This window comes from Artemia sp. Qi Xiang Cuo, chromosome 2, assembly GCF_049724085.1.
Source record: "Artemia sp. Qi Xiang Cuo chromosome 2, ASM4972408v1, whole genome shotgun sequence".
In the NCBI taxonomy this organism is placed as follows: domain Eukaryota; kingdom Metazoa; phylum Arthropoda; class Branchiopoda; order Anostraca; family Artemiidae; genus Artemia; species Artemia sp. Qi Xiang Cuo.
In genome coordinates, this window is record NC_142795.1 from 12,078,586 (window position 1) to 12,106,079 (window position 27,494).

General features: G+C 35.7%; 1 protein-coding gene across 1 annotated transcript in view; it reads right to left on the reverse strand.

The window, feature by feature from the left end:
- The window catches only part of Gcat (Glycine C-acetyltransferase), a 121,450-nt gene extending 94,959 nt beyond the window's left edge, over positions 1-26,491 (reverse strand). Inside the window, exons 1-2 of the mRNA XM_089107981.1 lie at positions 26,434-26,491; positions 8,155-8,228 (exon numbers count right to left, since the gene is read on the reverse strand). Coding sequence (XP_088964107.1) covers positions 8,155-8,228; positions 26,434-26,458 — 99 coding nt within the window. The 5' untranslated portion in view covers positions 26,459-26,491. The remainder of the gene's footprint in view (positions 1-8,154; positions 8,229-26,433) is intronic.
- Positions 26,492-27,494: the final 1,003 nt, after the last annotated feature.

Consider the following 27,494-nt stretch of genomic DNA (forward strand, 5'->3'; position numbering starts at 1 on the left):
GTTTCAAAACGTGTTTAATCACGTTTCTTGAATGAAGTATCTGTACTGTATATTCAAGAGGTGAAATCACTAAAGAGATTTTTACTTACTTACTTACAAATACTTTCATAATTTCTTGAATGAAATTTTCGTATGGTGTATCTAAGAGTTGACTTCAAGAAAGAAATTGTTACTTACTGAGAATTTTTTAATAATTTCTTGAATTAAATTTCTGTATCCTGTAGCTAAGTGAAAATTTTTTGTGATAAAGAGAAAAAAAAGTTACTTACTTGCGATTTTTTCATAATTTCTTGAATGAAGTATCTGTACTGTATATCCAAGAGGTGGAATCAATAAAGAGTTTATTACTTACAAATATTTTCATAATTTCTTGAATGAAATTTCCGTACTGTGTATCCAAGAGTTGACTTCAAGAAAGAAATGGTTACTTACTGAGAATTTTTTCATAATTTCTTGAATTTAATTTTTACATCGTATATCTAACTCGTGAAAATAATAAAGAGTTTGTTACTTACTTAGAATTTTGTCATAATTTCTTGAACGAAATGTCTTTTTGTTTATCCTACAGGTGAATTCAAGAAAGAATTTGCTACTGAGACTGATAATTTTTTCATAATTTCTTGAATTTAATTTCTACGTCGTATATCTAACTCGTGAAAACAATAAAGAGTTTGTTACTTACTTAGAATTTTGTCATAATTTCTTGAATGGAATGTCTTTTTGTTTATTCAACAAGTGAATTCAATAAAGAATTTGCTACTTAGTTACAATTTTTCATAATTTCTTGAATGAAATTTCCATATTGTGTATCTAAGAGTTGACTTCAAGAAAGAAACTGTTACTTACTCAGAATTTTTTCATAATTTCTTGAATTAAATTTCTACATCATGTAGCTAAGTGAAAATTGTTTGTGATAAAGAGAAAAAAGTTAATTACTTGCGATTTTTTCATAATTTCTTGAATGAAGTATCTGTACTGTATATCCAAGAGGTGGAATCAATAAAGAGTTTGTTACTTACTTACACATATTTTCATAATTTCTTGAATGAAATTTCCGTACTGTGTATCCAAGAGTTGACTTCAAGAAAGAAATGGTTACTTACTGAGAATTTTTTCATAATTTCTTGAAATTAATTTCTAAATCGTTTATCTAACTCGTGAAAACAATAAAGAGTTTGTTACTTACTTAGAATTTTGTCATAATTTCTTGAGCGAAATGTCTTTTTGTTTATCTAACAGGTGAATTCAAAAAAGAATTTGCTACTTAGACTGAGAATGTTTTCATAATTTCTTGAATTTAATTTCTACGTCGTATATCTAACTCGTTAAAACAATAAAGAGTTTGTTACTTACTTAGAATTTTTTCATAATTTCTTGAATGAAATGTCTTTTTGTTTATTCATCAAGTGAATTCAAGAAAGAATTTGCTACTTAGTTACAATTTTTTAATAATTTCTTGAATGAAATTCCCGTATTGCGTATCCAAGAGTTGACTTCAAGAAAGAAATTGTTACTTACGAGTTGACTTCAAGAAAGAAATAGTTACTTACTGAGAATGTTTTCATAATTTCTTGAAATTAATTTCTACATCGTTTATCTAACTCGTGAAAACAATAAAGAGTTTGTTACTTACTTAGAATTTTGTCATAATTTCTTGAATGAAATGTCTTTTTGTTTATCCAACAGGTGAATTCAAGAAAGAATTCGTTACTTAGACTGAGAATTTTTTCATAATTTCTTGAATTTATTTTCTACATAGTATATCTAACTCGTGAAAACAATAAAGAGTTTGTTACTTACTTAGAATTTTGTCATAATTTCTTGAATGAAAATCCAGGAGTTGACCTCAAGAAAGAAATTGTTACTTACTGAGAATTTTTTCATAATTTCTTGAATTAAATTTCTACACAAGAGTTGACTTCAAGAAGGAAATTATTACTTGCTGAGATTTTTTTCATAATTTCTTGAATTAAATTTCTATATCGTGTATCTAAGTCATGAAAACAATAAAGAGTTTGTTACGTACTTGGAATTTTGCCATAGTTTCTTGAACGAAATGTCTTTTTTGTTTATCCAGCAGGTGAATTCAAAAAAAATTTGCTACTTACTAACAATTTTTTCATATCCACGAGGTGACTTCATGAAAGAATTTGTTACTTGCTTAAAATTTTTTCATAATTTCTTAAATGAAATTTCTGCATTGTGTATCCATGAGGTAACTTCAAGAAAGAGTTTGTTACTTACTTAGAATTTTGTGATAATTTCTTGAACGAAATGTCTTTTTGTTTATCCAGCTGGTGAATTCAAGAAAGAATTTGCTATTTACTTACAATTTTTTCATAATTTCTTTAATGAAATCTCTGTATTGTGTATCCAAGAGGTGACCTCAAGAAAGAATTTGTTACTTACTTACAATTTTTTCATAGTTTCTTAAATGAAGTTTCTGCATTGTGTATCCAAGAGGTGACTTCAGGAAAGAGTTTGTTACTTGCTTACAATAGAACTATTCTAAAGAATAAAGACGGATTAAGCTTAAAGATATTTATTGCTTAAACGTATTGACACATAGCTCAAAGAGAAACACAAAGCCCAAAGAAACATACACAGCCCAAAGAGACACAAACAGCCCAAAGAGACAAACATAGACCAAAAAGACTCAAACACCCCAAAAATACACACAGTCCAACGAGACAAACACAGCCTAAAGAGACACACACATCACAAAGAGACACCCAAAGCCAAAAGATAAAAATACAGCTAAAAGAGAATTACACTGCCAAAATAGAATCACACATCCAACATAGATACACAAATAAAAAAACCAAACAAACAGCCAAAAGAAGCACACACAGACCATAAAGATTCAAACTGCCCAAAGAGATATACTGCATAAAGAGACACACACTGCCCAAAGAGACACACACAGGCTAAAGAAAAATACACACATTCCTAATAGACACACAAAGCCCAAAGAGACACACACACCGCTAAAAGATACAAAAAACGCCCATACAGACACATACATACCAAAAAGATTCAAACCCTCCAAAGAGCCCAACATTGCAAAACATTGCCCAAAGAGCCCAAAGAGCAAAACATTGCCCAAAGAGACACACATGGCCTCTAAGAGACACAAACAGCCAAAAGAAACACACACACAGACCAAAAAGATTCAAACTGCCCAAAGAGACATACAGCCTAAAGAGACACACACACAGACCAAAATGACTCAAACAGCCCAAAGAGACACACATAGCTCAAAGAAACACAAACAGTCCAAAGAAACAGAAGCCCAAAGAGACAAACACAGCCCAAAAAAGACTCGAACAGCCCAAAGAGACAAAAACAGATCAAAAGGACTCAAACACTCGAATGAGACACACAGCCCAAACAGACGCACAAAGCCCAAAGAAAAACACACCCACCAAAAAAAACGCCCATACAGACACATACAGACCAAAAGATTCAAAACGTCCCAAAGAGACACACATAGCCCAAAGAGGCACACACGACACCTAATAGACACAAACAGCCAAAAGAAAGACACACAGACCAAAATTACTCAAACAGTCCAAAGAGATACACATAGCCCAAAGAAACACAAACACCCCAAAGAGACAGAAGCCCAAAGAGACAAACACAGTCCAAAAAGGACTCAAACATCTCAAAGAGACACAAACAGATCAAAAAGACTCAAACAGCTCAAAGAGACACACAAACAGACCAAAAAGACTCAAACAGCTCAAAGAGACACACAGCCCAAAGAGACAAGAGACGCACACATCCAACAGAGAGACACAATGCCCGAAGAGACACAAACAGCCAAAAGAGGCTAACACAGACCATAAATATTCAAACTGCCCAAAGAGACATACAGCCTAAAGAGATACACACAGCCCAAAGAGACACACACAGGCTAAAGAGACATACACACAGTTCGAAGAGACACGCAAAGCCCAAAGAAACACACACAGCCCAAAGAGACAAAAACAGCCCAAAGAGACAAAACACAGATCAAAAAGACTCAAACAGCTCAAAGAGACACACAAACAGACCAAAAAGACTCAAACAGCTCAAAGAGACACAGCCCAAAGAGACAAGAGAGACGCACACATCCAACAGAGAGACACAAAGCCCGAAGAGACACAAACAGCTAAAAGAGGCACACACAGACCATAAAGATTCAAACTGCCCAAAGAGACATACAGCCTAAAGAGACACACACAACTAAAAGAGACACACACACACAGGCTAAAGAGACATACACACAGTTCTAAGAGACATGAAAAGCCTAAAGATACACACACACTGCCCAAAGACACAAAACACACCCATACAGACACATACATACGAAAAAGATTCAAATCCCTCCAAAGAGACACACATTGCCCAAAGAGACACACATGGCCTCTAAGAGACACAAATAGCCAAAGGAAACACACACAGACCAAAAAACGCCCATACAGACACATACAGAACAAAAAGATTCAAACCCCCCAAAGAGACACACATAGCCCAAAGAGACACATACGACTCCTAAGAGACACAAACAGCCAAAAGAAAGACACACAGACCAAAATGACTCAAACAGCCCAAAGAGACACACATAGCCCAAAGAAACACAAACAGCCCAAATAGACAGAAGCCCAAAGAGACAAACACATCCCAAAAAAGAATCAAACAGCACAAAGAGACACAAACAGATCAAAAAGACTCAAACAGTCCACCGAGACACACAGCCCAAAGAGACGCACAAAGCCCAAAGAAACACACACAGCCCAAAGAGACACAAACAGCCCAAAGATACAAACACAGACCAAAAAGACTCAAACAGCCCAAATAGACACACAAACAGACCAAAAGAGACTCAAACAGCTCAAAGAGACACACAGCCCAAAGAGACACACACAGTCTCAAGAGACACAAACAGCTCAAAGAGACACAGACCGGCCAAAGAGAAACACAACTCAAAGAGACAAACACAGACCTAAAAGGCTCAAACAGCCCAAAGAGACACATACACACCAACGAGAGACGCAAAGCCCAACCCGACACACCCAGCCAAAAGAGGCACACACAGACCGTAAAGATACAAACTGCCCAAAGAGACACACAGCCTAAAGAGACACACACTGCCCAAAGTCCCCCCTTGTTCAACTGAATCCCTCCATGTCACTGAACCCCTGTATAACCGAAACCCTGTACAACTGAACCCCCCGTACTACTGAACTCTCGTACAACTGAACCTTCTTGCAACTCAACCCAATTTAACAAAACCCTTCGGAGACTTTTAGATACTATTTAAATTGACAATACTCCCCAAAACATCACTTGATTATTATACAGTGCATAACCGCTCATCCCTTCCAATTCGTAAATCCCATTAGTCCTTTTTTTTTGCAAATGTTAATCAACCATTTCCGATTCGTCGTTAGGTATTTTTCAAATTTATAACAAATTACCTCAGTTAACAGCTCCTTTGGGGTTACCTTAACTGTTAATCAGTTTAATCCTTTTTTTTCTCCACTGATACAATCAATCACTAATTAATATCGTTTATTGTCTAAGTAAATTAAGTTATCTCCTGCCCTACAGAAATGAGGGGACAAACCAATTTTTTTGTCTGCTTTTCAAAATGATCGTATTTGGAAATCTGTCATTTAACACTAAGAAGTAAATCGAGTAATCCCTTTCGCAATAACAATAGGCTTAGCAGCGATTAAATCTCATTGTAGGCGACAATTCAATCAGATCACAGTAACACTTTTCAGTCATTTCTCGTTAAATTGACAATACTCTCCAAAACATCACTTGTGTATTATACAGTACATAATCACGACATCTCCTCCAATTCGCAAATTCCATTACCCCTTTTTTGCAAATGTTAAACAAACATCTCCGATTGTAAAAGCATTAAAAAATTTTCCAATCACTAATTACTCCTTTTTTTGATCTTGCCTCCTATCAATTCTGAGTTTCACCCGTGAGGCATTCTTAACCATCGCAATACCTTTACGCAAATACCTTTTGACAAAAAAATTCGCAAATCTCGTAAACTAAAGAAGTAATTAACCTTTTCAAAAACATTAGTCGTTCTATTAATGAAACCCATGAAACGAATAGCCAAGTTTAAAAAAAAAACTACTAATCAACTTACAGATGAATGACCACGGATTTAACCTAAAAAAAAACTTGTATATCATGAACTAGAAATCTACGTCAGAAAAACTTGTCCTTAATAGGACCGGTATTGTGTAAATTGACAAAGAAAGAGTGTAATGACCTGTAAAATAAAACTACCAGAAAAACCGGAAGGAACGTAAAGGCCGCAAATAAAACAGGATGGAACATAAAGTATTAGAAATGGTAGGTAACATACTACTGGCGGGTTCCGCGTAAATCCCTGTTGCATGTAGCCGTGTGCAAATGGCTATTATTACACTGCTGTCATAGAAAGAAAGGAGTTTCGCAGAAAAGCTGTGTTGCGGCTCAATTTTATTTATAGCCGCTAGCTAATGGTTCTGTTTTATATTCTATACTTTCAGCTGTAATTTCTTGTCAAACGCTGGACGCCAGTTTCTATCGAGTATAACTCGAGCGAATTTATTTCAATCGGCCTTGTCTTCTCACTTTTTTAGTTCTCGAAAACATCATTTTTGCTCAGGGCTACTTCTAAATGTTCAGAAAACGGCAAGATAGAGGAGTTGTTAAACGATTCTAACCACTTGACCAACCAGTTGGCTGAGTGGTTAAGGTGATCGACGTCTTTTGTTTAACTTTAAAACTATGTAGGTCAAAATAGACATATCGTTGCTACAGCCGTTCGGACCTTGTCGCACCCAAAGATCCTTAATAGCTACCGAAGATCAAAGACTAACATCTTTTTCGCATAACATATGGAAATGCCGAAGTCAAAATGAATCTCTATGGTTGGTTCTTTCCTTTTCGGCTAATATAAGTAGCGATATCGATAATCGATATAGCATTTCGCTCTGTTGACATTCTCATGACGATTTTTTTTCTGCCATGTCTTCAAATTGAACTAGCACTAAACTTAATTTATAGGTAGTTTTAATGTCAAAGCTGGAAATACCTGCAGAACTCATACAGGTATCAGACCGCTAGGTAGCAGAACTAAGAAAGACGAATTTCACAGGTACTTTTTTCCCAGGCTTTGAATATCCATAGTGGCAACCCTGTATTTTGGCTAATTTTCTGGAATGACACTGAAAGTGTCCTTTTTTGGCTGATTTGGACACTTTTGTCCCTAAAAGTTTTGGCAACCCTCGTCCCAGGGGCCTGTGAAAGATTATGTCATCACCAAATGCATATTCATTGAACCTTTCAACTATGTTGAACAAAATGCCTATTTCAAAATTTTGATCAGATGACTTTGGGGAGAAAAGGACGTGGGAGGGGGCTAGTTGCCCTCCATTCTTTTTGGTCAATTGAAAAGGGCAATAGGACATTTAACTTCCATTTAAATGAGCCCTCTTCTGGACTTCTAGGGCTATAGGTTTGATACAATCACCCCTGAGAAGAACAAAAAAGAAACAAATAAATACGCATCCGTGATCTTTCTTCTGGAAAAAGTAAAAAAAAATCCAAAATTTTGCAGAAGGGAGCTTGAAGCCTCTAAAGTAGGGTTCTCTGATACGATGAATCTGATGGTTGGAACTTCAATAAGACTCCTAGACGTTTAGGGTATGTTTTCACATTTTTCAAAAATCAGGTAAATTTTCCGAGACTCGTAGCTTTTGAAGGGTAACATTAAACTTAATGAATATTTTATATTTGGAATCAGCATAAAAATTACATTCCTTTGATGTATCTTTTGCCCTACAAATTTTGATTTTCAGAGTAGTTACCGTTGGGCCGAGTCATTTCTTCATTACAGTTCCTTAACACAAAGTATTTGACCAAGGATAAATATTTTACAAGATATTTGATTTACTGTGAACCTGGTAACCAATTATCTCCACTTTTCATGTAGTTTGCATATAGTCTTCTAATCAATGTCTCCTAGATATATAGAGGCAATTGTATTTTAAATGATTTAAAGGCTTGAAAATATGAAGTTTTATTTATTATTATCTGCTTATTTATTAATGTTTGTCATTGTAAAAAAAAAATTAAAAAAATCAATTGGCCTACCTGAAGGATTTCATTGGTAAGAGCAAGTGCAGAGCTGTGACGGACCCATCCGTACGGTAATTTTGAAAATGAAGCTGAAATTAAAAGAAAGTATTTGGCGTTAATTGGATACCAAAAATCGTCAATAATTCCTTAAATTACATTACCTTTCCATTTATAATTTAGATTAAATTTAAATATAATAAGGATTAAAACATTTAATGAAGACAGTGAAAACTGAAAGGACTTTTATATGCAAATACTAATAAACCTATTAGATTTCGGCTTCACATATCAACGGGGAAAAAAATAGATTAAACAAGTTAACACATATTAGAGAATAACATAAAAAGATGAAAAAAAGTGCAAATACTATACAAATGGAAAAGAAAGCGAAAGAAACTCATATTAGATAAAGTATAGGTGCTGTTTGTCAAACAATGACTTTTAAGCAAAACAGCTATGGGGAGAAGGGTCAATATTAAACAAAGATAAATGTTTGCTAATTTTGGGGAAATATAAGAAATTAAAAGAAAAGTCATAAATAAAAAAAATAAAGGGTAGAGGCAAAAAGACAATAGGTTTCAAACCTGTAAATACATTCCAAGACGACAGTGGCTATACACGTCGTATGAAATCAAGAGAGGAAATGATAAAATACATGAGAAATAAAATCAAATAGGTTCGACAACGAGGATTTTTTCAACCAGTGGCAAAATATGAAAACGAAGAACAAGCAAATATTTCGACAAGGACCTCCGCCAAGTCATCTTCAGTCCTAAAAAAAACACAACACATAAAAAAAATCTAGTCTTTCGAAGTTAATCTAACAAGAGCAGAACAGATACTATTCTGCTCTTGTTAGATTCACTTCGAAAGGTTAGGTTTCGTTCGTGGGTTGTTGTTGTTTTTTTTTTAGCTTTGGAGACGATTTGACGGCGGTTTTTGTCGAAATATTTGCTTGCTCTTGGTCTTCAAATTTTGCCACTGGTTGAAAAAATCCTTGTTGTCGAAGTTATTTGATTTTACCTTTCATTTATTTTATCCTTTCCTCGATTGGTTTCATACGTTTCAAACCTGTAATATGTTTTATTTACAGATTGGCGTAAGTTATTAATTAGTTATAATCTGAACTACTGGAATTGGTAGGCAAGCGAATGGAAACTGTTTCGTACGAAGAATCTTATTTAGGGAGAGAGGTAACATATCGCAGAAGATTAGATTTGAATTTGTTTTTATCCGCTGCATGGTACAACGTTTTAAAATTGTTCTTGGCCCACCAGTAGTAGTGTGTCAATCTAAGGAAGTGGGGCCATAGTACATTACTGTGTCAATCTAAGGAAGCAGGGCTATAGGGCATTTAGGTGTTAATCAAAGGAAACGGGAGCACAGGACATTACTGTGTCAATCTAAGGTAGCGGGGTCATTGGACATTACTGTGTCAATCTAAGGAAGCGGGGCAATAGTACATTACTGTCTCAATCCAAGAAAGTGGGGCCATAGGACACTACTGTGTCAATATAAGAAAGTGGGACCATAAGAAATTACTGTGTCAATCTAAGAGAGGGGACCATAGGACAATACTGTGTCAATCTAAGAGAGTGGGCCCATAGGAAATTACTGTGTCAGTCTAAGGAAGCGGGCCCATAGGCAATCCTTTCGAGTAGGAATTGGAGACATCAAGTCTGTCGACCATATGCCATGACATTCCGGAGCGATAATGATTTCCTAAAAATTTTCTGCAAGAATGCCAACATTTCAAACCGGCTTCGGGTCCTTATCTCAAGCTAATGTTTTGTTTTAAAAGAACAGAGGAAATTGCTATTGTTAAATAGATAAATCGAATTTCATCTATAAACATGGATTCATCCACAAGGAATTGTGATGATGAATGCTATAAGAAAGTGATTTATTTTTAATTGCATTCTTTGTGGGTGGCGGGACTAATCTAATATAGTTTATCAAATGGTATTTGCAGTACCCTATAGTTAATGAATTGTATAGTTTTAAAATCATCTTACATTACTATTGAACTGTTGGATACACACCTCACGGACACACACAGACACACAGACACTCATACACACACACACAAACACACACATACACACACACACAGACACACACACACACACACACAAACACACACATACACACACACACACATTCACAGGGATGAGTTTAGGGATCTATTTTATCCACTAATATTGGGTAGCATCATAATAGATCCTGCAGAAATAGTGCACTCCTGGGCGGGCAAGATTCGAGCCCTTCTTGAAAGAGTGATTCAAAAGGAAGGTGGGAGGGATGGGTTAAGGCATCCCTTGCAGAAAAAATTATTTGATTTAATGAATAGGCGGATGAGGTGTATTCACGCTATTTATATATTGAAATGCTAGCACTTCATCCAGACTTGCATAATTTTGAGGGTGTTCTTATGGATTAGGTTGAAAGTATAGTATTGAAACTCGATAATTATAGTGAGGTGGGTAGTGGGTCTGTGGTTTTATTTACTAAAAGTTTAGATGTTAATTTTGGTAAATTTAAAAAGAATTTTACTTTAAGAGGTGGGACGGGGTATAGGAGTATTAAAAAATATAATGTAGATGTAAAGAGGTGTAAAGGTGTAAACGCTTTAATTTCGACAAAGGGCTTGAGTGTTTCAAATATGTTTTTCTCATGGCAGCTCATGAACCTCTGCAGAAGGATGTCAGTGAGACAAAGCAGGGCGATTACGCAGTTATTGGGAGTCCAAAATTCTCTAAAGTAGATTATAATTTTTTTTAATTGGTCAGTATCCATTAACAGTTAATGGGATAATTATTTTTGAGCGGGGTAATGCACATTTAAAGATTGGTGTTACTGTTTTACAATAAAATACAGAATTTGAGGAGGGTGAGCGCAGTAAGAAAAAGGGCCTGGAAGGCTCCGTGCATTGAATCGGTGGAACATTGAGTATGGCTTCTTTATGAAACAGCCAGTGAACCCGGTACAATTGGACATTTATTTCAATACCAAAGATTAGTCTGGTTTTAAGTGAGGGTAACGGGAACGAAGGGGGTGAATACTACTATTGTCCAATATGTCTCTCTAGATTCCGTAAAGAACTAAAGTTAAAATATCATTGAAACATTGCAAGCGTCATGGATGCCAATCTGTGCTATTGGTTAGCAGTGACAGGACCATCTTGCTATTTAAGAACTTTCAAAATTCACTCTAATAGAGTAGCAAGGCGGCCTTAGACTGCGATGCCTTCCTCATAGATGTGCAAGATCCATCGAATTTAAATCATGTTAAAAACATGAGGCCATTGCAGTCTCTTATGTTCAAGCAAAAATAGACTCGTGTAATACCATGCGATTGGTAGAGGTAGTTGAGATATTGGGTTGGGAGGATTGTCTGCTCTCAGCCATGACAGCACTTATAAGAACAGCAAATCAGCCAGTCTCCCGGCTACGATATACATCCTATCCAATGGCTCTATTATCAGAGAATGAGTTGGTCATTAAAACTGAAAAAAATTGTTGGGTTTGTAAGGGAGAATTTGTTGAGGGTAAAGGGAAAGGAGGTAAGGGAAAATGAAATAAGGGGAAAGGTGGCAAGGGGAAAGAGGGTAAATGGATAGTCCACGACCAAGATCATTTGGGCAAGCCGATTGTATCGAGATTGAGTAATTTTCGTGGTGTTGCCAATTCATCATATAATTTAAACGTTAGTCAACATTTTCTACCTGTTTCTATGCACAATTCCAGCTATGATTTGAAATTCTTACCGTGGTTGGCACGATTGCAACAAGGTGAAGTTGAAGATGGCGCATGGGAAGATGTTATTTTTCGATTTTGGTATGATTTGGGTTTGATCTAATATCATACCCAAATCGACTGAAAAGCTGCTGCTCTTAGAATTCAAATGGCGAACAATAGATGATGAAAAAAATTGCTTGAATAAGATCTGTTTTTTAGACTCCTTTAGCTTCTACCCCAAATCCCTAAGACAACCCATTCAAGTACAGAGTAGTGACAATGTTAATAGTTTCCCCCTCCTTAAACAACACCACTTTGTAGACGGTGAAATACATGATTTATTAACACGAAAGGGAATATACCCGTATGAATACTACAACTCCACCACGAGACTTCATGAGGAACAATTGCCGTCCATTGCTTTGTTCTACGATTCACTTTACGATCGTCTATGCACCACTGCTGAGTATGAATTTGCCAAGAGGGTTTGGGCTAAGCGAGGGCGTAAAAATGGGTGGAATTATTGTAGATTATACCTGGCAAGTGATGTATTGATGTTGCTGGATATTGTGTGTAAGAACATGGATAAAGTCTATGGGGAATTTGGGTTGGGTTTGGTTTTTTTTCCTTTCCTCATCTGGTAATGGATTTAATTCTTATAATCAGTAAAGAGGAAATAGGCTTGATCACTCACGTGTAAAAGCATCTATTTGTAGAAAGATCAATGAGGGGAGGGTTTGTTTTCCAAGGAGATCGCATCCTTAAAGCTGACCCGACTGGACAAGATGGTGTGAAGTTGGATGCAGTTTTCTTAGATATGAACTCCCTGTATTGAACTGTGTATAATACCGGTCGGCAATGTCTCACTACTCTTTACCGTGTGGTAATTACAAAATGGCTTAACGATCCTCTTGCTTAAAATTTCCCCAACATAGCCAGTGTTGAGGAGAATGGATCACAAAGATGTTTTCTTTAAATCGATGGTGAAATACCGGTGGAGCATCATGACTTGGTGAAGGATTTTGTTTTCCCGTGCATAAGCAGACCGACGACTAGGGACTCTTTGATTTCATACAATATTTTTTTGGTAGAGGATGGGGTGTGCACTGGACACTTTCAAAACAAAATCGTATTGCCGACCTTCATCCGAAAGAGAATATCGTTGTACATTAGGTTCTTTTGCGGTGGATGGTAACCAACGGTTTCAAGGTCACAAAGATACATAGGGCCCTCCAATTTGACCAAAAACCCTATTTGAAAATGTTTATTGACACTTTTGTCAATAAACGCTCTGAAGCGAAAAAGCAGGTTGAAAAGGAAATCTTTAAACTCATTTTGAATTTAGCGTTCGGTAAAATATGCAAGAGTGTACGCAATCGAAGTCGTTGTGACGTTGTGACGGACCCAAAAGAATGTGCTCGAATCGGTGCCTATCCAAACTACATATCACCTACCATCATAGACTCCAATGTGGTCTTCTTGTATAGAAAAAAGAAACCGTATATTAAGTAAAAACATTGCAGGTAGCAGTGCAATAACAGAAACTTCAAAAATTGTCAATCCTTTACAATTTTTGTAGGCGCCAATGGCGGGGGGAGGGAGCAGTTCAGGTATATTATGGGTATACAGATTCACTTTTGCTAAAAGTTAAAACCGCGAATTTATTAGAAGATTTGGAAAAAGGTGCGAACATTCGCTCTCAAATCGACTCTACCAATTGGGGTAAGTCCATTTACCAGGAGTTAGTAAAGCGCCAGGCCCCAAATCAATTATTAATTTTAAAATCAGAGACGGGGATCCGCTTGATTTACAATGGTGTACGTGTAGGTCCGAAGGTGTACTGTGGGCAAACACACAATAATGTAATCAAAAAAGTCTGAAATGGGTTCTAGACACTATGTGAATCACAATTTCGACATGACTGTTCGTAAAAACTGTGTGGAAGTATTTTTAGTTTCTTTCTATTGTATAAAAATGTATTCTTGTTTTGAATTTATGTGGTAGTGCTTTTTTTAAATTAAAATAAACGTGTATTATTTTTCTGTAGTTTCGTTTATTTGTAAATAAAAAATATGTAGTGTTCTTTAAAAATTTCTTGTTCTCAAATCCTATTAGGGAAATTACTATTTATTCAAGGTGCAGATCAATTCTACAGTCAATGGTATTTTGACATTGCAAGAGACTATGTATCAATTTAAAACTCCATTTAGATCGTTTCCTTTCGGACCGTAAATGCCTGGCAAAACGATACTTTTAACAGAAATAGTTAAAAATCGTGATAAAATATTTTTAGAAAATCCAAAAATACTTACTATTGCTACAGGATTTGGCAATAATCTTATGATAGAATAAAAACTATTGCCCCAGACACGAAATTCATACAAGGACTTGACATTTACAATAGTACTGAACCAAACTCTTGGTTATTATTGATGATTTAGTTGAATCTATTGAAGAATGGTTTCAGGAGATGATAAAATTTTACACTTTCCGATCTCATCATCAATGGATTTCCGTTACCCTAGTTCTACGCAATTTCTTTCATCAGAGCAAGTGTATGAGAACATTTTCTTTGAATAAGCACCTACCATATCATCTACAGGCTTGTTCGTGATTCCAGTTCCTTCAAAACTTTAAACAGACAAGTACTTCCTTACTTACTTGTAGCACGACTCAAACATCTCTGCTCTCCCTGGCATCCAGTAGCTTCGTCATTGTAGTAAGCCAAGAGTCTCGGTCGTTTCCTAGTTGCTCAATCAATTCGAGCCAGGACTTTTCCCATTTTTGTCCATACTTCTTGAAGCGACCCATTGGATCTAGGTCAGCCTTGATGCAGGTGAGCCATGTTCTCTTTTGTCTCCCATGTCCCTTTTTCCATCCCGAAAGAGGTGTACATCTTAGGGCTTTATTGATAAAGGTGTAGTGTGGGCGGCAAAGAGTATGGCCAATCATTGGATTCTTATTTGTTCAATTATAGTGGCCAAATCAGAACGCTGATAGCAGATTTTTCGGCGTTCGTCATTGCTGATACGATCACATAGTTTAATGCCAATGATTCTCCTTACACATCAATGGTCAAATACGCTGGGGGTTTGAATGTCGGATGCTACAATAGCCAATGTCTCACATCCGTATAGTAAGACAGACCGAACAAGGGCCTTGTAAATCCCTATTCTTGTCTTCAGACGAACATTTTTCTTTTTCCATAGAGAGTGATTTAGTTGGGTGAAAACTCCATTTGCTGATGCAATTCTTGATTATATTTCTGATGTACATCCTCCTATTGGGTCTACCAGAGAGCCTAGGTACTTGAATTCATGTATCTCGTCTACGGGCGACTTTTCTAGTAAAATTGGGGGGTCTTGAGATGATTTTACCAGACACCATGACTTTTGTCTTCGGGGATCTTATTTTCAGCCTTACCAGAAAGGATTCTTCAGCTACCTTCGATAGCATAGATTCCGCGTCTGAACGAGATTCAGTTAACAAGCAAATATCGTCGGCGCAGTCCAGATTGGTGATCGCAAAATTGGGGCTTACTTCAACGTCTGAAAATTACGTTATTTCTCTGGTCATAATCCAGTCGATCACTCAACTAAATAAGACGGGAAACAATATACATCCCTTTTCGGACACCAAAATCAATTTGGAACATAGAGGAAAGTTCTCCACCGATCTGAATTTGGGCTCGCCTATGCTGGTAGTATATTTGGATAAGTCTGACTATCTTGCCTGGTACTCCATCCTCTGTCATGGCCTTCCTGATTCCATCCCTTGGAACAGCAATTATGTAGCATTATGGCAAATATTTTGGCAGCAATGCAGACGAAAGAGATCCCGCGATAATTGCTGCATTTTGTCTTTAGCCCTTTTTTGAAGACTGGAAGGATGATAGAGTCTCCTCACTCCTCTGGAACCAACTCTTCGTCCCATATGTGACAGGTTAGTTTATGAAGCTCACTGACTAGTGCAGTCCCTCCATACTTGTAAAGATCAGCCGGAATGGCATCAGGACCAGGGGCTTAATTGTTTTTATGGCAATTGATTGCTTGTTGGACTTCATTTAACGAGAGGGAAGCCACGTTCACGTAATTGTAAATACTGCTGGGTGAGTTTGGTACCTGCAGGTCATCAGGGCTGCGAATTGGATTGTGGCAACACTGACTATCATCCATTGCTGTGGAGAGTCGGTGCTGGTTAAGTAGTTTGTCAAAGTGCTCCTTCCTGCGACTTATTATTTCCGTATTATTCGAGAGTAACTTGTCATTGTCGATCAATATACTAGTAGGCTTATATGATTTACTCCTGATTGAGTTTAGGAACGAATACATCTTCCTGGTGTCATGTCTAGAGGCAGCGGCTTCCATGTCTTCAGTGATTTTCTCCCAGTATAGGTTCTTATCATTCTTAGCCGACTGGTAGCATTCTCTTCTCAGGCGTTTGAACAACTCTGATTTCCTGTCCGATATCAGTCGTTTGTTCTCAGCCATCTGAATTGCGTGTGCTGACATCTATTTTTTTAATAGTCTTTTGCGGTATCCTATCGTAGCTTCTTCATCCTCATGGATTTTATTGCGTATAGTCAGCCACTCTTCATCCAAAATTTAAGTTTTCTCGTCGTTCACTTGTACTTGGAGAGATTCAAAGTGGTTAGACAACTTTAGGCAGAATGCATGTCGTATATTAGGATCATTGAAGCGATTGGTGTCAAATCTTCGTGGAGGTTTCCTCTTGGGGCGTGCTGCAAGTCGTAACTTTAGATCTAAATTGACAAAAAAATGATCTGACCCATTGTTCGAGCAAGTATCTGCTCCAATGTACGATCTACTATTTGTAGCAATTGATTTCCAACGGTGGGACAAGAGAATGTAATCAATCTGGCTTTTCGCTCTACCACCTCTTGAATGCCATGTGTCTCTGTGGTTGGGCTTGTGTTTGAATAAGTTGTTGTTAATGACCAAATCACTGGGTGTTAAGCAACAGACAAAGCAACATTGTTCTCTTGTATGTGCGCTAGCAGCAGCAAGCAAAAATAAAGGAAACGATCATAGGCAGCACGATAGTGCTGCCTAAGTAAAGAACAATGTGGCCACAGTGTGTTTTTTTCTTCTTTCTTCGACATACACTTCGTATCAAAGGAGTTTTCGTAGAAACTTCTAAAAGGGCTCATTCGATTGGAAATTGGAGTGGCTAGTGCCATTTTTAATAGTCGAAAGTGATTGGAGGGCAAGTAGCCCCCCACCCTCACGCCTGTCAGTCCCCAAAACACATCCAATCAAAATTTTGATATAGCCATTTTGTTCAGCGTAGTTGATTTCCAGATAGGAAATATCTTTTTGAGGAGGACACTCCCCCACAACCCTCGTGGCAAGGGTTTTAAGTTATGCCCTGAGGGCATATAAGAACAATGTTGGCATAATGTACCATTTATTGTTTTTTTTACTTTAGAATAGGGCACTTCATATGGAAGGAGTCGTTGTAGAGACTTCAAAACGGGCTAATTCGATTGGAAATCGAGAGTTCTAGGGTCCTCTTTAATAGTCGAAAGTGATTGGAGGGCAACTAGTCTCCCCCCCCCGCCCATCCTTCCCCCAAACAAATGAAATCAAAATTTTGAGATAGCCTTTTTGTTAAGCGTAGTTGATTTCCAGATAGAAAATATTTTTTTTAAGAGAACACACCCCCAAAACCCTCAGGGCAAGGGTTTTAAGTTATGCCCTGGGGGCATATAAGGTTTTTATAGAAGGCCTTCTCGTAATAACTTCAAAAAAGGCTCATTCGATTGGAAATTTAAAGGGATAGTTCCCTTTTTAATAGGCAAAAGTGATTGGAGGGCAACTAGCCCCCCCCCCCCCAATGCCCATCATTTCCCCAAACCCATTCAATCAAAATATTGAGATAGCCATTTTATTCAGCGTAGTTGAATTTCAGATAAAAAATATGTTTTTGAGGAGGACACTCTCACACAGTCCTAAGGGCAATGGTTTTAAGTTTTGTCCTGGGGGCATATAAGGTTTTTCAAGAAGGCGTTGTCGTAGAAACCTCAAAACAGGCTTATTCGATTGGAAATTCAAAGGGCTAGTGCCCTTTTTAATAGTCAAAAGTGATTGGAGGGTAACTAGCCACCCCCACGCCCATCATTTCTCCAAACACATCCAATAAAATTTTGAGATAGCCATTTTCTTCAGCGTAGTTGATTTTCAAATAGAAAATATATTTTTGAGGAGGACACTCCCCCACAACCCTCAGGGCAAGGATTATAAGTTATGCCCTGGGGACATATAAGGTTTTTATTGAAATCATTGTCGTAGAAACTTAAAAAGGGTTCATTCGATTTGAAATTCAAATGGATAGTATCCTTTTTAATAGTCGAAAGTTGTTTGAGGGCAACTAACCCCCCTCTCACGCCCACCTTTTCCCCAAACACATCCAATCAAAATTTTTAGATAGCCATTTTATTCAACGTAGTTGAAAGTTCTGGAATTTTGGTCTAAGAGGATGACGACCAACCTAACAGACCTTAGGGTAAGGGTTGTAATTTATGCCCTGGGGGCATATAAGGTGTTTATAGAAAGCGGTGTAGTTACCAAAAGGGCTCATTCAATTTGGAATCGAAAGGCCTAGTGCTCTTTTTAATAGTCGAAAGTGATTGGAAGGCTTGAAATTTTTATAATAAAGATCGAAGTGGGTAAAGTGTATTATTTTTTGTTTTTGTTGTTGTTTAGACCAGGGCACTTCGTATCGAAGGAGTTGTCTTGAGAACCTCAAAAAGGGCTCATTCGATTGAAAATAGAGAGAGCTGATGCCCTTTTTAATAGTCGAAAGTGATTTGAGGGCAACTAATCCCCATTACACTCCCACCCTCCCACGCCCACCCTCCCAAGCCAACCCTCCCGTTTCTGCTCTTAAAATTTAAACAAATCAAAATAACTTAAGTGTATTCAAGCTCTCAAAGAAAGTAAACAGATGTTTTTGCGAATGATATCAAGTTTTCTATTTCAGGTCAACTAGCGGAGGTATGAACCTAAATTCAACAGTACTATTTGTATCCACATTTTTAAAAGGGTGTATCCTGTTAAAAATTGCTGAAAATTTTTCTCCAGCATACAAATAGCAGGGGAAACTATAAAGTCTTAAAAAAAAAAAGATTAGAAGTATTATTTTCTTTTTCCCTGAAAAAGGCTATGTCAATATAAAACGAACAGAAATTAATTTTAAAAACTTTTTCCACAAAATAAGTTTTTTCAAAGAAAAGTAAAGAACTCCATTAAACAAAAAATGATCAAAAATAAAACCAAACAATCTATCCAGCGTGAAACTACCACAAATCAGCATCGATAAATAAAAGAAGCCAAAAACGAACAGAAATTACAAAAAATAACCGAGTCAAACTAAAATAGAGCAGAAAATAACATGAGCTGGGCGCAAAACCCCTATGACTTCCCAAGGCCAGAACAAAATTTGCACTTCACTGAAAAAATACAAAAGAACGTGCATTGTCAGTTTAATATACATATGCTGATATTTAGTAATCAAAATGTTAATATTATTTGGTTTATCAAAGTTATAAAAGTAAAAATATTTGTACTTTTTCAGTAAAGTGCAAATTTCACTATCGGAAAACTGAAGCCTTTTTCCGGGAAATCCTTTAACTCTATACGAGATACAACGGCGTCACAATGAGTCATACAGGTACACTCTACTTGCAATCAGTGTTATTAGTCGCTATGCATATGCCATTCCACTGCAAACAAAGAGAGGTGATAAAGGTGCTAAAGCTCTTAAACTCATCCTTGAACAGGATTGCTATAAGAAGATTCAAACATATCGGAGTGGTGAATTTGTTCATCTTCATATAAAGAAGGTTCTATTGAAATATAATATAATGTTCTATCATAGTCATAGTCGAATAAAGGCAGCATTGGCTGAACGATTGATAAGAATTATTCGACTTTTGATTATAAGATATTGCACATTGAAAAATACTGCTGCTTTTATTCATGATTTGGATAAAATCATGTTGATTTTATAATTAACGCCCTCATCGATCCCTGTTCAACTCAACCTCAAAGGAAGTTCATCAAGATATTGGTACCAATACACTTGACACTTTTCTTAAACAATATTCCAATGGTGGTGGTGTGAAGAAAAAGAAGAAATTCAATGTTGGTGATGTTGTTCGAATCAAGCGAACTACTAATGTTTTGGAAAAGGGTAACTACTTATGGTCCACTGAACTTTTTAAAATCTCCAGACTCATAGACACTATACCCATAACGTATCGTCTACGTGAAAGGAAAGATCATGAGATACATGGCAGTTTTTATGATTATGAATTACAAGAAGTTAAAAACACTAGAATCTATTAGATTGGAAAGATATTAAAGAATCTTACTCGCCGGGGCAATTTATAGTCGCTTGTTCGTTGGCTAGGATACAACTCTGATTTTGATTCGTGGGTATCCGCCGAGGACGTACACAATGCTCAATGATTTCTATGTAACGTTTAAATCCAACTTCTCTGAGCCTCTCCACAACTATTTGAATAAAACAATTGGTTTGTGAACAAAACTCTCCTCCACCGTCAAATTCGACGATGGAAAGTATGAATTTGCTCTTGTCGATTGTATTCTCAAGAATACATAAGATATCACGAGAATAGATAGTAGGTATGACACACAAGTTATGACATACATTTCATACTAAAAAACAAAGAATTCGGTAGCATGACTGATTTTTGCCGCACAATCAATAAAAAAAATTATGCTCGTAAGAAAAATACATTCCAATTTAATCATTCAATGGAACACGACAGGATTTACATCAGCTCACCCGTTAAAAATGAAATGATTCATCTCAGTGATAATCTGATGGATGCTCTTGGCTTTAAACAGAATATAAACAGTGGTAAAAACGCTAGAACTGTCAGTGGGATGAATCGTGTTATTTTTGCAGATTATTCACCCGATTTCACCTCGAACTCTTGTATATTTCTTTATGCGTCCTTTGTTGAAACATCGAGAGTTGGTAATTCAAATGTTCCCCTCCTACTTGTTCTTGAACGAAAAACCACCCATGAACATGTTCATCACTATAATATAAAGCATCTTTAGTATTTTACTGTAAACCCTTCGTATCTGGAACTCTGTCAGTTAGCATTAAGAAGTTAATTAGCTGATCCTCTAGCAATAACAAAAGGTTCGTCTGTAATTACCTGTCATTTTCGACCCATTTAACAACAATAAGGAGATGGCTAATAGAAAAAATAGTTTTCTTTGTCCCAATATTGATTGCTATGTTACTACTCTCCAACCACGACAACTGGCTCATAGGATGGACTATTATAAAGGCCGTTCGGCAATGTCGGGCTATGGTCTTGGCAGTTGGTTTGCTAAGCTGTTTCGATCTTCACTACCCCTGGCTAAAAAATGTATTGTGCCGATTGCAGCAGATTTTGTATCCTCTATGTTACATGATTTGGGGGCCGGCGAAAATTTAAAAGAAAGCGTTTCTGAAAATCTCAGGTCCAGCGCACGATCCCTTGGCGAGCAATTGAAATCACGATAAAGTGGAAAAGGTTTAAAAAGTTCGAGAAACACCTCATCACTCATCAGTCTCTACTCACGCCAGAAGCGAAAGACATAACTCTTATCAAAGAGTAAGAAAAAGAAACCAAAAAGAAAAATTTTTAGATCAAAAAAGGATTATTTATTTTTTCCTAGATTGAAATGGCACATTTACATCACAAGAAATCTTATCCCACTGTCACCACATCTCTAAATCTGTTCATTGTAGAAAGTGTAGATGCCAGTGTAAAACATGGATACTATGAACAATTCTGCCCACAACAACCATTCTCTGAGAACATACATTAAATTTATTCTAATGAAGACTACTTCATAGATTTATCATCCACATTTATTGATTTAAAAGTTGTGGTGAGGAAGAAGTGACAGCCTAGCTCCGAGTGCTACCGATGGATTATCTTATGCAAATGGTACACTACCCAATTTTTTTTAAACAAATATATGTCTACTTAAATGGAACATTGGTGAGCACTAGCAATAATCTATCAAACTATGCATGCCGCATTCAATTTAGGTTGATGACTCCAACGTCCTATAAAAAAAAAAAAAATTGAGAAGTTTGGCGATGGGTTATGACTATAGATCAAATGTTGATACTGATGGTGAACTAACTTGGGCAGTGAGCAAGGAGTATCATTTAGTTGGTAGACTCAATCAGGAAATATTTAATATATCTCAATCGATGCCCCCCCAATGTTAAAATTGACATAAAGTTACAACTTGCTCCGTCCAATTTCATCTTGAGAAAAACACTTGATGCATCACCCGATGCCAATGTCAATCTCTCCTCGGCAATACTTCATGTACAAAACCAACTGGTTATGAGTTCTGTTGCTTTGGCAATTGAAAAACTAAGAGCCTCTGGAAGTAATTCAAACTGCCCGTTCCTCACAAAATCACCAATCAATGTCATATTGCCTCTGTTTCAAGTACCAACACCAATTCTTCATTTATCAACGGTGAAATTCCTTCGAAACTTGTGGCACACTCACATTACAGTGGCACACTACTTCACATTACAGTGGCACACTCAGAAAGTAATTATGCTAGGGGGGGGGGGCTGACCGGGTCCTTGGGTCAACCAACGGAAAACTTTAAAAATTTCCTTAGAAAAAACGGTATTTTAGGCAGTTCAGGACTTTACTTTAAGTCTATTATATGAATAAACTTAATATAATAAATAAGTTTATATATGAATATATTAGAGATCGCAATAAAATAATGTAATGAAAAAAAATAACTCTACAGAAGTCAGACTAATTATTACACAACAAGTCAGGCTAATTATTTACAAAATATTTAAAAGTAGCTGGGGGAAAGAAACAATTAACAAATTATAATATCCAATAACCTTAACTCAGCTGTCGAGAATCGCATAAACTTACGTGTAAAATCCCAACAAGAAAAGGGTAACTTAATATTGATGATAATATTATCAGACTATAAAGATTTGTAGTGTCCAGTTTAAAACAGTTGGCGATAGCAACTTGTAAAAATTTAGAATTATTTTAATAATAACAATTTTCCTATTACATGTATATACATACATATATATATATATATATATATATATATATATATATATATATATATATATATATATATATATATATATATATATATATATATATATATATATATATATATATATATATGTTATGGGCAAAGTAATGATCCCATCGGTACCCAAAAAGTGTACTATCATGTTATCTACATTACTTATTGTCCTCTACTTATTAATTTTCCTAAGTGCCAAAATTAGCGATTGGTATACCCAATTTTAGATATTTTTATAGTTCTTGACTTACAAAATTTTGCCAGTGGCTTCTCTGTCCTCAAGTCCTGAAAAACACCTAGCTCAGACTTCCTAGACCTAGCTATCAGACCTAGCTATATGCCAACAACAAATCCCAATGAGCCTAAGCTTTTTAGCAATGAGTGGCAGTGGCGGATCCAGAGGGAGGGGAGGGGAGCGAGGCGCCCCCTCTCCCGTAGTGAGTCCCAAAAGTAGTCGCCAATGGTGCCCAATCAACTCAAGTTTGCGTTAATTAAACTTGCTCCTAACGCAAGTTTATCGGATCAACCTATGTTGCGCCCCTCCCCTAAATTTTTTTTTTTCGGATCAACCTACTTTGCCGGCACCCTTTGACTGCAAGTTTTGAGTAGGGACTAAGGAATGAATGATAAAACCGAGCAGATTAAATAAGATTTAAAAACAGAATGTAATTTTTTTTTGACGGGGTCTACAGCCTCTTTAGTCCCTCTCCCCCCCCCCCCCCCCCGTAGGTGTGCACCTGATCCTGTGTTCAATTATTATTCTAATTTGTTTGACCTGACATGTATTTATAATTACAATATTGTTTGGCAATTCAGTTGCACTAATAAAATAAAATATCTAGGAAGAGAATAATATATTTTTGAAAATCTAGGGAGAGGGGGTAATTGTTTCTCAAGATTTTGCATTTTAAAATATGTCTCGTCAATCACAAAAGTGAACTTTTAATATGCAACCTGTCCAATATTGTTATCAGAATTTTGGCTAGGAGCTCAGATCTCCTGTGCTGCTTGCCAGGGGCTGTAAAATATTTTATTATTAACAAAAACTACCTCAAGTTAAATATTCTTCCACAAAGCGAAGAACCTTGGAGAAGCGTATTTTGTTGATTGAAGCGAAAACGTCGAGTGAAAAATATTTAAGAATACCCGAGCTTTTTAATTATGTTTATGCAATATTTCTTTTAAATGTCGGTTATTTCTAATATTCTTTCTCTTAACCCCAAATGGGACTGTACAGCACCAGGGCTTTGTCAAATGGGTTGAGAACTGGTTCTCCAGTTAGTTCTTATCCCTTCGGCGCATTTGAAAATGTATTTTTGTTGCATTCCAGGCAAGGGAGACTGATTATAATCATATGAATCAGTCTTGTTCTCATTATCAGGGAAGGAAGCAGTAACTCAATACCCTTAGTCTAGTGATTTAACCGGAAATATTTGCAACCTTAGGACAAAATAAAAATTTCCAATGCTCCTTTTGGCTATAAATTCTGGACAATTTTCTAATATGGTGGGCATAAAAAATAGAGTTGAGCAAATATTTTGCTGCTTACTCCAAGGAAGGTGTGAGTTTGTTCAAATTTAGAAGGACGGGCCTCCAAAAAAGGTGAACAATATCTGTCGGGCTCGTGAATATTACAACATAATTTTACATATCTTATGCCTAAATTTGAAATGAAACCGTACTTTTTAGCGCTCCCACCACTTTATTTTTCAGACATGTGCCTCTAAACCAGTTATAAAAAAAAATATTCATGCCAATAGTAATGAAAACAGTATTTCTCCTTTGTTTTTTTAAATCGTGAAAACATCAGATACGGTCAAATTCTTTTACACTGATGCAACCCTAGATCACAAGTAAAAGATTTTGGGGGCTTATTTTGGAGATGACTTCTGTACAATAATCTAATATGGCACACATAGAGAATAGAATTTTAGCAGCAATAATGTAGACTGCTCCGTAGAAGACATAAAGCTGTTCATAACTCTAAAGGGTAGTGGACTTGTAAAAAAGTCAAGAAATTCTATTCGACCCATTAATGTTAATATACAAATTTGCGCGGAACATGTAAAGTTCATTTGTGATGCAAATGGATGTTATATTTAGATTCAGGATGCAATTCTGGGTATATATTTGCACATTAGGGGGGGCTGGGGGTATATACTCTGTAAATATATAGGTTCTAAGAAATTCATGAATTCCTTAGAAAAACTGGAAAGACAAGGAAAGAAGTGAAGATAAAGGTAGTCCCCTGGAAAATGTGATAATTATGATTATTCTGCTTATAATGGAGTAAGAATTGTTTTCTTGGCATGTTTCCTTATGTCCAGCAGGGCTCCTAGGCTTATAATACTGTATGGCTCGTTGGCTAATTTAAAGATTTGTATATATATATATATATATATATATATATATATATATATATATATATATATATATATATATATATATATATATATATATATATATATATATATATATATATATATATATATATATATATATATATATATATATATATATATATATATATATATATATATATATATATATATATATATATATATATATATATATATATATATATATATATATATATATATATATATATATATATATATATATATATATATATATATATATATATATATATATATATATATATATATATATATATATATATGTATATATATATATATATATATATATATATATATATATATATATATATATATATATATATATATATATATATATATATATATATATATATATATATATATATATATTTTAAACGTATTCTTACTTTGTTGGTAAAAAATGGTCCTGTGAATAGTTTCATAATAGTATTTCCCTCTTCTGCGAAAATCATAAAAATATTTTATAGTTCTATATTTTCTTATGCAACCTTAGGGTCAAACTAATGCAGTTTCTAGGGCCGACTTCGGAGATGATTCTTGTAATATTTTCTCATATGATATGTATTTAAAATAGAATTTCAGCAAAAGAATTGAGCCTACTTCTGATGAAGTTAAGCAAAATAGAAAACTGCAAAATTTCTAAAAAGGTCTGTCAAACCATCAGATATAACAATATAATTGTATGTTCTATATGCCTGAAACAAATAAACCCATACAATAAAGCCCCCTGCTTTAGATTTAAAAGCTCCAGCTTAAAAAAAAAAAAAAAAAAAAAAAAAAAAAAAAAAAAATTCCTTCGAATGATTACGTAAATAGTATATCCCCTCATACCTAGAATTATAAAAGAGCATTGGGAAAAATACTATCTGCGTTTGCAATTTTCTTCATGGGTCTTATTATGAGTTCTGGGTCCAATGTATAATTTTCTCAGATTTTCTAAGGAATCTCAGAGCTCTAACAAGAAACTTGGCATGAAAAACCTATTCCCACTCTTACCTGAAAGAGTACTGGCTCCAAACATTTCACAACAGACACTACGGAAAAAAGGGCCAGTCAAAGTTCCAAATTTTTCCAGAGCCTTCAGGATGACAGAAAAAAAAACTGATGATGCTTGAATAATTAAAGAACAAATGAAAGTGATTCATCTGTCTTCTTCCTTGGCCAGGGTCGGACTTGAAGAAAAGGTTTATAAATCATGTAGGATTGAAAAGCTGAGATTTTGACTACATCTACTTGGAAATAACTGCATACATATTCTTTATGTGAATAACTGGAATGATTCAATAATTGTTATGTAAATGTTATTAATCACGTAATCATTTCTCAAACTGAAACTAAAGTGTCCTTAGGTTTTAATTCTTCTCTTAGTAACGACTTTTTTGGTGGGTTTCAATTTTAATTTAACATCTTATCGCTTCCAGAAGTTATTATTTCGAAACAATGATTTATAAGGTAATATAGAGTAATATTCGATCAAATAGTTCGTGGTAACGAACTGTAAGTAAGGAACGACTCGCCCCAATAGTAACCAAAACTCTAAAAAACAAAATTTTGACTACAATAGATACATCAAAATAACTGAATGTTTATGCTTATTTCAAATATATAAAATTTACTAAGTTTAATGTTTCCCATCAAAAGGACGAGCCTGAGCATATATCCTTGATTTCCGAAAAAGGGGGAAACACTCCCAAAAAATCTTATACCACACCATAAGATTCAGCGGGAATTTTCATTGGGATGGACGTCTTCAAGGGTGAACGTTCCAGGGGAAATTTTACACGGGGGAATTTGCCAGAATTCATATACGAAATTCATTTTATTTGTCTTACTTTCTCACTGGCAATCTTATTCTATATGTGGCGATGCTCTAGGGGAACTGTCCTTGTGGAATAGTCAGTGGCGTTGGAATTCACAGGGGTATTCTTACCTGGGGAGGACGGATTTCCCAAGGGATAAATTCTTTATGGGGGAATTATCGCCAGGAGAAATTCTACATGGGGAAATTTTCCACGGAGGAAACTTCCCAATGGGGGGGGGGTTCCAGGAAATGTTTT